At 41.2% G+C, this 14,900-nt stretch overlaps 1 protein-coding gene across 1 annotated transcript in view; it reads right to left on the bottom strand.

The window, feature by feature from the left end:
* LOC126204366 (B-cell lymphoma 3 protein-like) overlaps positions 1–14,900 on the bottom strand; it is a 318,005-nt gene that overhangs the window by 13,152 nt on the left and 289,953 nt on the right. Inside the window, exons 3-4 of the mRNA XM_049938740.1 lie at positions 6,910–7,174; positions 2,355–2,463 (exon numbers count right to left, since the gene is read on the bottom strand). Coding sequence (XP_049794697.1) covers positions 2,355–2,463; positions 6,910–7,174 — 374 coding nt within the window. The remainder of the gene's footprint in view (positions 1–2,354; positions 2,464–6,909; positions 7,175–14,900) is intronic.

The raw sequence follows: 14,900 nt of genomic DNA, 5'->3' as shown, positions 1-14,900 counted from the left end.
TTCCCACCTGCGCGGTTCACAAATGTAGTAGTTGGTAGGAAGGATCCACATGCCACAGGCTATGAATCAGTCACTGAAGTACACTATGTTGTGCAGCATTTTCAGCAAATGTGTGGCACAACTGTCACTTAGCCACAGTTTGTCAGTGGCTGTTCATGTGGGTAGACAGCTTGCTGGTTGTCATGCCAACATAGAAAGCAGCACAGTGGCTGCAACTCAGTTTGCCTGTCTGAAATTTAACATCTCCTGTATATGGAGACTAACGGTCCAATCCTTTTGTAATATTTTTCTTCCATTCTGGATTTACCATCGTTTACTGCTAACAAATACTTATTTCTTACAGAAAAAAATAAGTAACATGGACCCCCCAACACTTCTTCTCAGTAAGAGCCCTTTACAAGAACACAGCTGTTATTACTAAACCAAAATAATAATTGTTTATCAGTTACTGGTATCTTCAAACAGATCATATTGATATCATTTGCAGGAAAAAATGGTAAAAACATAGTACTGCGGTGTGTGTGTGTGGGGGGGGGGGGGGGGGATAAGAAATTTTGTTTCAATGCTTGGCAATCAATACAAATTTGAGGTCCATTCCATACACGGAAAAACTAACGATGAAAACTGGCTCATTCAGCCAATTACATGAAAATTTAGAGTTAAGTGCGGAACATGACTCACAGTGCAACTTGGTGGCAGAGTTAGGTGGAATGGTTTCGAAATATGAATGAATAAGTTAACGGTGGAGTTCAAGCCCGTACTACATCATTTACAATACCACCAATATCAGAAAGAATTTGTGTGGAACCTGTTACTTATTATGAAATGCTTTGTTGACTTCAGTTTGTTTCATGTTGTGAATTGGTTACTTTATTATTTTGAAATCCTCATAGCCACGAGCTGGCTCCGATTTCACAGAAGCGTATATCGTGGGTATGGGCTGCCAGCCCTGCGAGATGGGGAAGGGGGAGGGAAAGTGTGCACACCAGGCACAGTTAGTATATAAAGGCACTGAGGCAGAGCCACCCCAATATATATATATAAATAAATTTCTGAACTACATGTTACATCATCAAGATACATATTGCATATTTCCCACATGGATTTAAATAATGCTGGTCGATGTTTTTGGAACCATTGATATGCAATATCAAGGGATGTTTTTCAAACAGGTAGTAGCTAGTCATAAGGTTGCGCCTTGAAATGCCACTTGATGTAGCAGTCGTTTTGGGGGCGTAGCTTCTATAGAATCCAGCTCTTATGGCCAGCCCGTAGGCTCTAGTCACTCAGCCTAAGCGTGTTCTACCAACCTCCGCACACCTTATACCACATGAAAAGGAATAGAATTGCTAATATTTGCTATTGAATCCCTGTCTCTATATATCTGTCATGCTTTGGTGAGTCACTAATCGACATTCACTATTACTGTTTTGAAATAATTTTAGATACTTGTTTCTGTTCTTCTATTGACAATTTTAGCCACTGTTAAAATAAGTTTGTAAATCTCGCACCAGACTGCATTAGGATAAGGTAACGTAAGTATCACCTCCTAGCGAGAGTTTGACGAACATTTAGTAGAACGAAGTGCGTGAAATATGATCCATTACTTTAGTTTCCTTGCTTGCTAACGGTGTTCGTGGTTAACGGGCATACTTTTGTGATTGTGTTTCTTTTTGTGAGGGTACTGTGCCTGAGTGAAGTAAGCTGTACTATCTTCCGAGTAACTGTGACATATCACGAGTTCAAAAACAGCACAGTATGGATTTGGTATGCAATTATTAGGTAGAAATCTGGAACATGCCAGTAGGATAAAAGTGAAGGAACTTGGGGCACTCAGACCAGGCCTGAAAATCAATCCAGAACAGAAACAGTGTAAATCCAGGCAATGATATACACAAAATGTCAACAGAACATACAATGCAGCTGACTGGTTATGAGTGAAGTGAAAAACGCATTTTTCTGTTTCACCTGTCTTGTGACAAACTGTGGTGATAATGCCTGGACTGAGGATGGTATGACGGACTTAAAAACTTTTCACGCAAAGGTGAAGAAACCAATTCTAGTGAAGAACATTTAAATGGTTTTATTGAATTTCAATGCTAGGGAAAGTGGAAATTATACGCCAGCCCGACAGTGCTTACCGCCTTAACATACACATAACGAAAATGTCTCAAAACACCAGTATATCTTGAGTAAACTGATAAATGGCATTAAATTTTGCAGCAAATTCAAGCTGGCCTTAAGGGGCCATGACGAAAGAGAAAAGTCCAAGAACCCGGGAATTTTTCGAGGACTACTTGATCTGATGGCTGCACTACAGGTGCAGTGTAAAAGTAAAGTGAAGTTGTCCTTACCTCTCCCTCGTTATTGCAGATATCCAGAGAGTAGTCGCGAGCTCTCAGGACACAGCACTGCCGCTTGATTCGGTTGATATCACCTGCCAGTACAGCGCAGTGGAGGGGACTGTAACGATGAAAATTGTCAGACTTTCAGAGATAAGGTCAATGAAAAGTATTTAACTACCAGTAAAAAAGATTAATAGAAAATATTTTGCATGGAAAAGTGAACAAATGTGAGCTAACCACAGTTACACAAAGATTATAAATATAACTAAAATCTGACAATATCCTTAAAATTTCACCTATCTGCATTTATCACTATAATTATCCAATTTGGTGGTAATTCTGTTTAATTGATGGAATAGTATTCAAGCTGAAATGTTAGCACTGCAAAGTCTGATGAAAAATATGACAGTCCTTCCAAAAAAAAAAAAAACCAACATCACTCACAGACGGTACACAGCAATGGACAATGGTAAAATAAAAGACTTCATTTTCTAACTAGTGGAGTGGCATGGTGGTAAGACAATGGATTCACATTCAGGAAGATGACAGATCAAATAAATCACTCCACAGTCCACCAAATTTAGATTTGTAGTCTGCAGTTTATATCCCCTCTACTTCGGCCACCATCTGTTTACTGCCCAAATAATTTAACTCAATTACTATTTTAGCGTCTCATTTTCTAATCTTATTTCTTCAGGGTCACCTGATTTAATTCAATTACATTCCATTAACTTTGTTTTATTTTTAAACACTGTTCCATTCAACTGCTCTTTCATGTCCTTTCTTGCAACTGACAAAATTACAGTATCAGTAGCAAAGCTCAAAGTAATTATTGAGCTGAACTTAAATTCTCTTTCCACATCTCTCTTTGGATTTTTTGGTTGATTCTCCATCTACATACAACGTTTGGTACTGATCTGAATGGCATGTGGAGGTTTGGGCATTAGGTACAAATAATGTATTTTATTTCACAGAGAGGTGGATAAACAGCTTATTTCTGCATCTGGTAGATTTTCATAATGTTGTGTGTTCACGTACTTAAATATGATTTTTTGCACTTCTAGCATTAAATGTGGATATCTGGTTAGTTAAAGAGGTTAATTACTAGACGTCTCTAAGAAGCACTCCAGGGGTGGTGCAAATGTGGTTGCAGACAAATGCGTGAATGTGAAAAGTACTTTGTGTCCATGAAGTACTATACTACTACTATTCAAAAGCTCTAAAATATAAACAAGTTTGTATGCGCGGGTATGATCTGCACACAGCCGTTAACATACTCTTCTCTTCCACACATTCTGGTGGTTTCCAGCGACTACAAGGAGCAGTGTGGTGCTGGTGTGCCAGACTCACGCTCCCACTTTATTATTGAGCTTACGTGTAGTTGTTTTGTCAATCATCTTTTCAGGATAGCCGGCTGCGATTGTCTGCCGAACTACTTCTCTGAAGGTAATATGCTGTTGTGGAGGAATTTTGTACACTCTTAAAATAACTCCGTACACTCAGAATACTTTTAAACCAATCTCACTATATTTTCACCACATAAATGATTCATTTTTTGTAATCCCAACAATTACCTGTCTGACAGATACTCTTACATACTTTATAAAAAATACAATCTAGAGCGCTCTAGCAAGTCCACCATCCAGACCTCACGAAAGTAAGTGAATAAGTAAATGTCTTTTCTTTTCTTTAACAACATTCAACTGTTCTCAATAATGAATGACTTAACACCATCATGGAGTACAGTTGTGTTTGCTCTTTGTGCTTGAGTGTGTAACTTCTGAGGGAAGCACTGTGACTACCTGCCAGTGCTGATCAACTGTGCAATACATGCCAGTCCTGCGCAAACATAATCGTGGCGCAGTAGACACAGTTTCACTTTCACACACTCATCTATAAAATAATGCGTGTTCGAGACGGTGGAAATACGAGTCTCTCTCTAGAATTTACCCCAAAATTCTCCAGGCACTACAACATGTAAATGGCTGAATAAGATTCAGGTGATTTTTAATTAATAGATATAACATCTCTTTTCAGTAGAACTGGAATGCATTCATTTACTAGAATTTGGTAGTGTTTCTTTCCTCTTCATGTACCCTAACAAAAACGTTTTTGCTCAACTGTGTACACTCAATGATACATCTACTTACTTAGTTACATAATTGCATCTGGAAGAACTTAATCCACAACAATATACTAATCAGTTTTAAATGATGAAAAGGTGAGTTGCACTCAAAAGAGTGGTTAATTCAGTCAACTAAACACTAAAAAGTGGTTCCAGTTGAAAGAACTAACAAATGGTTCAAGTGACAGAACAGCTAGAGTGGTTTCACTTGAAAAGAAAATGAATGAATATTGTAGTCCAACCAATGAGTGAAATTATTCAGACAGTTAACAGAGAGAGAAACTTCACTGAAATTCAATAGTAGGAAAAGGAAGAGAATGTAAAACAACAGGTGAATTTGGACCGAACGAAAGAGGAAGCACCTGGCAAAATTATGCAGAGTCATAAATTAATCATTGCTACCACTTGGTTTAAGAATCTTAAAAGAGTGCTGTATAAGTGAGAGAGACCTGGAGACATCAGATTGTTTCAGATTAATTATATGACGGTAAGCCAGATTTTGGAACCAGATATTAAACTGTAAGATATTTCTAGGAACTCTGTCCACAATTTATTGGTTATGAACTGTCAGTTAAAACTGAAAAACTGCAAAAAGATTAAAATTAAGGAGATAAGACCTGGATAAATTGAAAGTACCAGAGATAGTAGAGTTTCAAAGCGAGCATTAGGCAAAGATTGCCTGACACAGGGAAATGGAATACAGTGGAAGATGAATGGGTAGCTTTGAGAGATGAAATGGTGAAGCCTGCAGAGCATCAAATAGGTGATAATACAAGGGCTAGTAGAAAGCCTTGAGTAACACATGAGATATTGAATTTAACTTATGAAAGGAGAAAATATAAAATTTAATATATGTAGGAGGCAAAAGGGCATACAAACGTCTGAAAAATGAGTGACAAGATTTGCAAAATGGCTATGCAGAAATAGCTAGAGAACAAAAATAAGGATGTAGAAGCACATATAACATTTGGAAAAGGTAGAAACCGCGTACAGGAAAATTAAGAAGACATTCTGAGGAAAGCGGCGGCACGAATGTCGAGAGCTGAGATGGAAAACCAGTATGAAGCGAACAAGGGAAAGGTGAAAGGTGGAAGGAGTATATAGAATGGCTATAGAAGAGAAACTTAGTTGAAGACAGTACTATAGAAAGAGAAAAGGACATACACGAAAATGAAGTGGAAGATCTGATGCTGCACGAAGAATCTGACGGAGCAAACAAATGACTTAAGTCAAAACGAGGGCCTGGAAGGAGACAAAATTTCCTTAGAACTATTGACAGCTTCGGGAGAGCCAGCCACGACAAACTCTTCCATCTGGTAAGCAAAATGTCCGAGACAGACAAAATACCGTCAGACTTCGAGAAGAATATAATAATCCCAATTCCAAAGAAAGCAGGTGCCGACAGGTGCGAATATTAACGAACTGTCAGTTTAATAAGTCACAGTTGCAAAATACTAAGAGCAATGGAAAATGGGAAGAAGCCAGCCTTGTGGAAGTTCAGTTTGGGTTCTGCAGAGATGCTAGTACACGTGAGGAAATAAGAAAAGGCAAACCACTTTTCACAGCTCTTGTACATTCGGAGAAGGCTTCCGTTAATGTCGGTGCACTCTGAAATTCTTTTAAGTGGGAGTAAAACATAGGGAGAAAGGGGTATTTACAACTCGTACAAACACCAGACGGCAGTTAGAGTCTAAGCACAGAAAAAGGAAGCAGTGTTCGAGAGGGAAACGAGACAGGAATGTAGACCGTCCACCGTGTTATTCGACCTGTAGATTGAGCGACAGTGAAGGAAGCCAGAGAAAAATTTGGAGTAGGAGTTAAAGTTTGAGGAGAAGAAATAGAAAATTCAAGAACCTTCGCAGCTCACTAAAATTGTGTGCCAGATTCTAACTGCTCCACAGTTTGAGTCTCAGTCGCCACACGGCCCCAATCTGCCGGGAAGTTTCGTACCAGCACACACACTCCGTTGCAGAGCGAAAATTTCATTCCAAAAACTTCGAGGTCAGCTGACAACAGTGTAGTTCAGTCAGACAGTCGAGGAGTCGGAAAAGCAGTCTGACAAAACAGACACGCCTCGAAAAGAAGGTATACGACGAGTGCAAACGTTAGTTTAACAAGACGTATGGGTCAGGAAGTCGTCACGAAGGTGTATCTGTCCCGAGTGTAGCCGCTTATTAATAGAGTGAAATGTGGACGGTAAAGAGTTCTGACGAGAAGAGGACAGTAGCTTTCTAGATGTGGCGCTACAGAAGAGTGCCAAAGATTAGACGGGTAGACGACGTAAGCGATAAGTACGTAGTGACGGAAGTTGTGGCACGACCCGACCAGAGAGACGGACAGGTCGATACGACGCCAACTCAGTACCGGAGGGAGGTGCGTGTGGTAGAATGTGCAGAGAAAGACCGTGACAGAATAGGGTAAGCGGGAGCGCACACTCACACGTTGCCCTGGTCGTCCGGCTCGAGGCAGCAGACCCAGTCGCGGAAGGCGAAGAGGCGTAGCGCCAGGTCGCGGGCGGCGCGCGGCCGCTTGGCCGGCGGGCCCGCGTCGCCCGTGCTGGGGTCGGCGGGCAGCCGGTGCTTCCCGAGCCTGGCGGCGGCGGCGGCGGCCAGAGGCGAGCCCACCACGTCTCCGGCGGCGGGCATCCTCGCGCTCGGCGACGGCGTCCGGTGCGTCTGGGGCGGCGGCGGCGACGACACGGGTCCTGCGGGCAGAGGCGCCGACACTTCGATTAAGACACGACCACCGATCTGTCGGCCGACCGACGAATTTCCTGTCAGCCTACACACGTCCCGACCCACTCCACTCGGCGATTACGGCGCCGCTCTGTTACTTCTTTATCTTAAGTTCACTGCGTTTACGTTCTACGAGACTCCGACCGGTTTTAAACAAAAATGGGGTTTTGTCTTGGCTATTTTAGAGGTAATAACGCAATAAGCATTTCGGGGCTACTCAACCCCATCAAACTACTCTTAATGAAAAGGCAAACAACCCCATCAAACCACTCTCAACGAAAAGGAATGCAGTCACGGGACAGGCTGGAAGCTGCGAGAAGGGGCTACGTTACGGTTTCTAGCCACTGGCAGAAGTTAAGAGGACCTCAAATTTAGTGCTGTGCTATTCCCACTATTATTAAATAAAATGATCCGTGATTATTTTTAGTTGACTCAGAAAATACACCAAAACGCAAAATAAAAGAGACATTTGTGTAAAAGTTATTTATTTATGTATGTAGCATGAAAGATGACATGTACGCGTATGACAGTCATTTCAATTTCTAACAAAGTTTACACACATTGGTGACACACATCACATAAATACAACCAGAGATATGTGAGAAATGAAGAATTTGGCAACTGTCATACCTGTAACAAAAAAATTTCCACATTTTGCCCCTCACAACAGAAGGCTCGGATAAAGGCTAGACTAACACTTAAAACAATGAAGCAAGGTACGTGTATTTTACGAATTAAAGTCCACAGAATGTCGATATTTCGGTTTTTAGATTTCACATCCAGTAAATACCGCGAATAAAACCTAAAAACAGACGACAAAACGCTGATCTTATGCTATTGGTGTACTGTCTCTGCATATGTTGTTGAAGCCTTTATTCACCAGAAATAGAAGCATTACGGTGGCGTCAGTACTTTTGTTCTCCACTGTTTGTAAACTCTTTAAGTAGAGTTACACCACATTAGGCTATTTTATAAACGACACTACTGCAGTATTGATTGTAATATACAACGGATTCTGTGTATGCTCCACAAGTTTACAACACGTAGTGGTCAACAAAGATAAGATAGATGTTTTCGATCAACTGCTGTTCAGTGCGTCACGAGTTTTGACCCAATAGTATGTAACATTTTACTAAGATTTGAAGCTCCCCTTGATGTTCTTCCGTGTTTGCGATATTAAAACTGGGGTGTTTTGAAAATCCGCCTTATGCAAACAATTAGTTTCTTTTTTTTTAATATTTACCCAGACACGTTTCGACACCTATGTGTCATCTTCTGTAGGTCAAATTTTTATTTATTAAAATTACATCGCTAAATGACCTACATTATTATACACCGGTTCTTTGAACTCTCTTTCGTTTTTTTTACAGCATGTCATCTGCAAAATTTTCCGTCCTGTTTCGTGTCTCGATCAACTGCTGTTCAGTGCACTGTCTCCACACAGTTTTTCACAGAATTTTTTTCGGTCGCTAGCTCACCTCCCACGCACATACTGCATGGAGTATGGTGTCAAGTGTGTTCAGATTATGTTTCGCCACAGCGTCTGAAAAGTGCGTGGGAAGTGAACTAGTGAACGTTTCACATTCTGTCAACTGTGAGGAGACAGTGCACTGAACAGCAGCTGATCGATACACCGGCCAGACTCACGAAACAGGACGGTAAATTTTGCTAGAGAGAGAGAGAGAGAGAGAGAGAGAGAGAGAGCACAAAAAGCCGGTGTATAATAATGCAGTTCATTTCATTTAGCGACGTAATTTTAAGAAAAATATGACCCACAGAAGATGACACATTGTTGTCGAAACATGTTTGGATAAATATATAAAAAATAACCTAACTGTGTTTGCATAAGGCGATTTTCAAAACAACCCAATAGTATGTTAACATGTTTATTTGACCGCATTCTACAATCGGTGTCCAAAGTTTGCGTGCAAAGGAAGTAATACGTTTGCAAAGATTTGTGGCTAATTGAAAAAATATTTAAAAAGCAGCGAATTTATAAAATGAGTAATGTGCATGAAATTCAGTACTACACCTTCCACTGACAACAATCTTATTTGCTGTTGTGTTCATGAGAGAGAGAGAGAGAGAGAGAGAGAGAGTGTTACCTCGTACGCTAAATAGCAAAGGTTTGCATCTGGCAATACAGTAACTAACGTGTAACGTTAATTCGAAACTGATCCTAGGTCCAGACAGAGTAAGAACAACGCGCTATTTCTTGCGGGGCTTTTTTTATTCTTAAAAAATGTTAATATGACGTGTGCAACTGGCAGCCGACTTCCCACATGAAAACCTGTACCTTCTTAATTACCTTCTTTGGATTCTGAAAAACTGATACTAGGGTCATGCATTGTATTATTCTGTCGTGTATAAATAATTTCTGACAATATTTGCAGAATTAAAATGAATGAAGGAAGAAGAAAAGGATGCACGGGAAACGAAACCTGGCTCAAAAACTGTACGTACAAATAACTAAATTCAAACTTAATAGCTCATACATGCCAGCGAATGCATGGGGAACTAGTCTGACTTGTAGTGTCCCTAATGTTTACGTTCGCTCCTTACTTAAAGCACCTTTCCTTATAAAAATTAAAACCGAGAGGTAAATTCGGAAAACTTGGATAATGGACAAGTGTCCGGCGAGTCTTCTTACGTTTTCTGTCTTTATATATCAATCCATGAAAAATGGAAGAGGGTCCATTACGTTAACTTTTACCGCTATTTGGGTATGAAGGGATTTAACAAAATTCGGGCGAGCTCAGTGTGTATGTTTTCCTATCGGTGACCTTAGTTGTCAGAGGCACACTGAAGCGCTAAAGAAATTCTGGTATAGGTATGCGTATTCAAATAGAGATATATGTAAAGAGGCAGAATATGGCACGGCGATCGGCAGTGTCTATATGAGACAAGTGTCTGTCGCAGTTGTTAGGTTGGTTACTGTTGCTACAATATCAGGTTTTTATGATTTACGTGAGTTTGAACGTGGTGTTGTAGACGGCGTACGAGCCATGGGACACAGCATCTCCGTGGTAGCGATGAAGTGGGGACTTTCCCGTAGGACCATTTCAGCAGTGTACCGTGAATATCAAGAATCCGGTAAACATGAAATCTTCGACAACGCTGCGGCCGGAAAAAAATCCTGCAAGAACGGAACCTACGACGACTGAGGAGAACCGTTCAACATGACGAAAGTGCAACCCATACGCAAATTGCTGCCGATTTCAATGCTGGGCATCAACAAGCGTCAGCGTGAGAACCAGTCAACGAAACATCATCATCGATAAGGACTTTCGGAGCCGAAGGCTCACCCGTGTACGCTTGATGACTGCACGACTGGAAGCACGTTACCCAGTCGGACGAGTCTCGTTTCAAATTGTATCAAGCGGATGGACGTGTTCGGGTATAAAGACAATCTCATGAATCCGTGGACCCTGAATGGCAGCAGAGGACTGTTCAAACTCCGTAATGGTGTGCGGCGTGTGCAGGTGGAATTATGTGGGACTCCTGATCCGTCTGGATACGCCTCTGGCAGGTGACACGCACGTAACCATCCTGTCCGATCACCTGCATCCATTCATGTCCATTGTGCATTCCGAGGGACTTTGGCTATTCCAGCAGGGCAATGAGACACCCACACGTGCAGAATTGCTACAGAATGGCTCCAGCAACATTCTTCTGACCTTAAACACTTCCACTGACCACCGAACTCCACAGACATGATTATTACTGAGCATATTTGGGACACGTTGCAACGTCCTGTTCAGAAGAGATCTCCACCCCCCTCGTACTCTTACGGATTTATGGACAGCTCTGAAGGATTCATGGTGTCAATTCCCCAGCACTACTTCAGACATTAGTCGAGCCCGTGCTATGTCGTGTTGCGTCACTTTAGCGTGCTCGCGGGGGACCTAGGCAGGTGTACCAGTTTCTTTGGCTCTTCAGTGTATATTCACTGAAGTATCTGGCTAGTTAAACTACCAACTATCTCCTAAATGTCACACATTGATGTCAGTTTGCACACTCGTCTGACACGATTTCATCATATAGGACAATCCCACTAACAAATCTTTCAAAATAATTTTGAAGTCACCATGTAACACACAATATTAAAGTGAGTGTGTGAGTGTGTGTGTGTGTGTGTGTGTGTGTGTGTGTGTGTGTGTGTGTGTGTCAAAATGACATCAAGATAAAGCAGTCACAAAACACACAGGTGCAGAAATGACTGTTGGGCTGGGCTTATTCGAGTTCACAACCGCAACCATGAATGTTTCCCCACTGTTGCTAAAAATTACTTCAAAGTTCGTTGGTTTAGAGTTACTTGGCTCATTATACACGATAAATCTTAAAGATGTGGAGTGGGTCATCTTACATTTACATTCAAATGAATCTTGAGGCTTTTTTCCAACAAAACCCATGCAGATTCTTGTCTCGTCAATTAACTCAGCGCTGACAAAAAGTCAATAACAATCCCGCTTTTACACATACTAGGACTCTTAGTTTTTGTACCGGAAAACGCTCTGAAAATTCGAGACTGGTTGTAAAATAGGAGCAATCCTCGGAGCTGACGTGTCTGAATATATCCTAGATTTCACTCAGTAAACAAAATAGTAGAAATGCAGTGTCGAATAGAAACTGTTCCCGTCTTCGTATTCAATGTGAAGCCGTTCATGGATCTAGAAGATCAATACGCATACGTGTGCAAACTATGCGGATCCCTACAAACTTCAACTCATGGCAAAATAAACACTGAATGCCCATGTGACGGAATATCTGGGCGGAGCCGTGCTGCACGCGGTTGACTACTTGACATAACCCACAGTACAAAGAAGCGGTGAATCTGAGCTAGTACTATGCCAGCGGCGGATTTTACGCGAGTCGCCGTCCGCGTACAAACGTGCCGTGTTGCGACTTCGCTGCACACCCGTCGACGTAAGCAGGGGCAGCTGGGGTTATCCGTGGTGCGACAGATGCGTGCCAGGGGGGGAGTGTACGGGCGGGGAATGTAAACAAACCGTGCTGCGTATGTCTACTACACACGTTCTCCTCCCAAGCGCCTCCTATACCGTGCATTTGCACACTAAGGCATGCACTACAATCGGCAAATGGCAATAAAACAAATTACGCTGAGATGGATAACATATTAAACGTATTTAAAATACTGAATTTGTAATACCATGCTCATCTCGTTTTATTAACGTAAAGCGTCCTCTATGGTCTGAAATGTTTTCGCTGCCGACTTCTGCAAAATTTTTGAGAAGGTGATGTGTTTTAGGATGTTTTACAATAGTACCTTATTTTGACAACAATATCCTTAGAAAATCACTGCTTGGGTTTCAAAACGGTTGCTCTACTGAGAATACCATTTACATGTTCACTCACCAAAAATAAAATAACAAAATAGAGCCGGATGGTATTTTCTGCGACTTATCGAAGGCATTTGACCGTGTGAATCACAGTATTCTCCCAGATAAATTTAAGTTCTATGGAATTGATGGTATAGCCAACAAATATATGTCGCATCTAGTCAAAAGAATTCAGGAAGCTGTTCTTACTAATTGAACCATAATCCTGACTGGGGAAAATCACGTATGGTGTTACCCAAGGCTCAATCTTAGATCCACTATTGTTCCTCATATGTATCCGATCTTTCAAGCAGAAGCTCCTTTTGCAAATGGCGCCAACGTTGTACTCACTCCAAGCATGCATATAGAAACAGAAGAAATGGTAAACAAAATTCTTGAAGTATCAATGACTGGTTTTCTGCAATTTAATTTTAAAAATTCGCAGTATATTCAGTTCTGCACATGGGTCCTACGCCAATGTAAGTGTAATACATAGTGACGAAATAATACATAGGGTGGAAACTTTAAAATTCTTAGGTGTCCGTATTGATGAGAATTAGAATTGGAAGACAGTAAATTTTGGAAGCCCTAAAACAACTCAGTTCAGCCACACTTGCGCTTATAATAACTGCAAAGTTTGGGAAGAGAGAGATCAGCAAGTTGACATACATAGCTTATTTTCATTCCATAATTATTATAGAATAATGTTCTGGAGTAGCTCATCTTTAAGAAAGAGTGTTCATTGCGCAAATAGCTGCTAAAGAATAATATGTGCCGCTCGCCCACAATCATCTTTTAGACAGCCGTTTGATTTTTTTCCTTTTTCATAACGATTTAGCGCGCAAAACAGCTATGGTCACAAGCGTCCATGCTTTTTATGGGAGTTGGACAGTCTGACTACTGCCTCACAGTATATTTATTCCCTCAACGTTTAACAAATAATCCACTACAGTTCAAAAGGAACAACGCCAAAAGGAAAAAATTACAATCACCACTCCACATTAAAATTTTTCGTAACACAAAAAGGGGTGCACAATGTAGCAACAAAAATTATTGATCACTTATCTAGTGATATACAATGTCTGACAGGCAGCAAAGTGAAAGTCTGAAAACAACCTGAGAAAATTTATCCTTGACAACTCCCATTCCGTAGCATTTTCATTACTATAAAGCGCAAAAGGTGGTGGGCAGGACTGACTAACTCGCAGCTTGTGTGTATAATATTCAGTTTTTTTAATAATAAAAGAGAGAGAAGTGTTCTGAATGTAACCATTTGTACAAATTAATTTGAAATGTGAATGTAATATGACTCGTTCCACATCATTACGATCTATCGCGCAAAGTGATCCATAGAACATGAAACTAATATTTAGAATTTTGGATTGCTTTCTACATGTAAAACAGTTCCCTACAAAATAAATTGACGTGTGAGTGTTACGTCATTACGGGCATACCAATAAAAACCTGTTTAATGATTGCGCCAGCAATTTTTAAACTGTTTGTAGCTACAAACGCGTGAATATATACTAGTTGGCCTACGTAGAAACTGTGTGCGACATGGATGCTGGAATTCGGCCACACTTATCGTCATCCGTATAAATGTATTTTTCATCTACTGTTCCTACGCTTGCAAATTTTCCCAGTAGCAAAATCTATGAAGTTTAAAATCGATACAGACATGTTTATCGAAACACCGTTTTAAGTGGACGCGATTTATAATCCTGTTGTTGAAAGAAGCTGCAGGAGCAGAATCCATCCTTCTGTCGGTGGCAGATACAACCAATGTCTCAGAGGTGTTCCACATGTCGACGGGGCACAATAGTGCACGCCTGTCATCCCTGTACCAATACCAGACAGGATGCGTCTGCGATAAGTCAGAAAGAAAGAGAGAAAGAAGTCTATTGAAAGAGCGGGAACAGGGATGCATCGAAAAGAAAGTCACGCTTTAACGTCAGGAACACACAGATTGCGAGACACGTCCTTGCCAAGATGTGATGTGACGCGGCGTGGCGCGTCCTGTTGACTAATTACGATAAGCCCTGTGGAAGCATCGTTGCAAACAGGGCCGTTGCGCTTTCGCTTCCTACATGGAAAATGGTAGGTCTTAGGGGAAGAACCACGCCTGAAGTCACTGTAAGAAATTATTTTCCTGTCCTTAAAGAAGCTTGTTCCGCGTCCCGAGTGCAGATACTACTACTACTACCACCACTACTACAAGAAAGCAAAAGGCAGGCAGGCAGGCAGGCTGGCTGTCTCTCTCTCTCTCTCTCTCTCTCTCACACACACACACACACACTCACTCACTCACACTCTTTCACTACCGACAGATGATGTTCAATAGTACTACTGATCGCTT

Source organism: Schistocerca nitens, chromosome 9 (assembly GCF_023898315.1).
Source record: "Schistocerca nitens isolate TAMUIC-IGC-003100 chromosome 9, iqSchNite1.1, whole genome shotgun sequence".
NCBI lineage: Eukaryota > Metazoa > Arthropoda > Insecta > Orthoptera > Acrididae > Schistocerca > Schistocerca nitens.
This window is presented reverse-complemented; position numbering and strand designations above follow the sequence as displayed.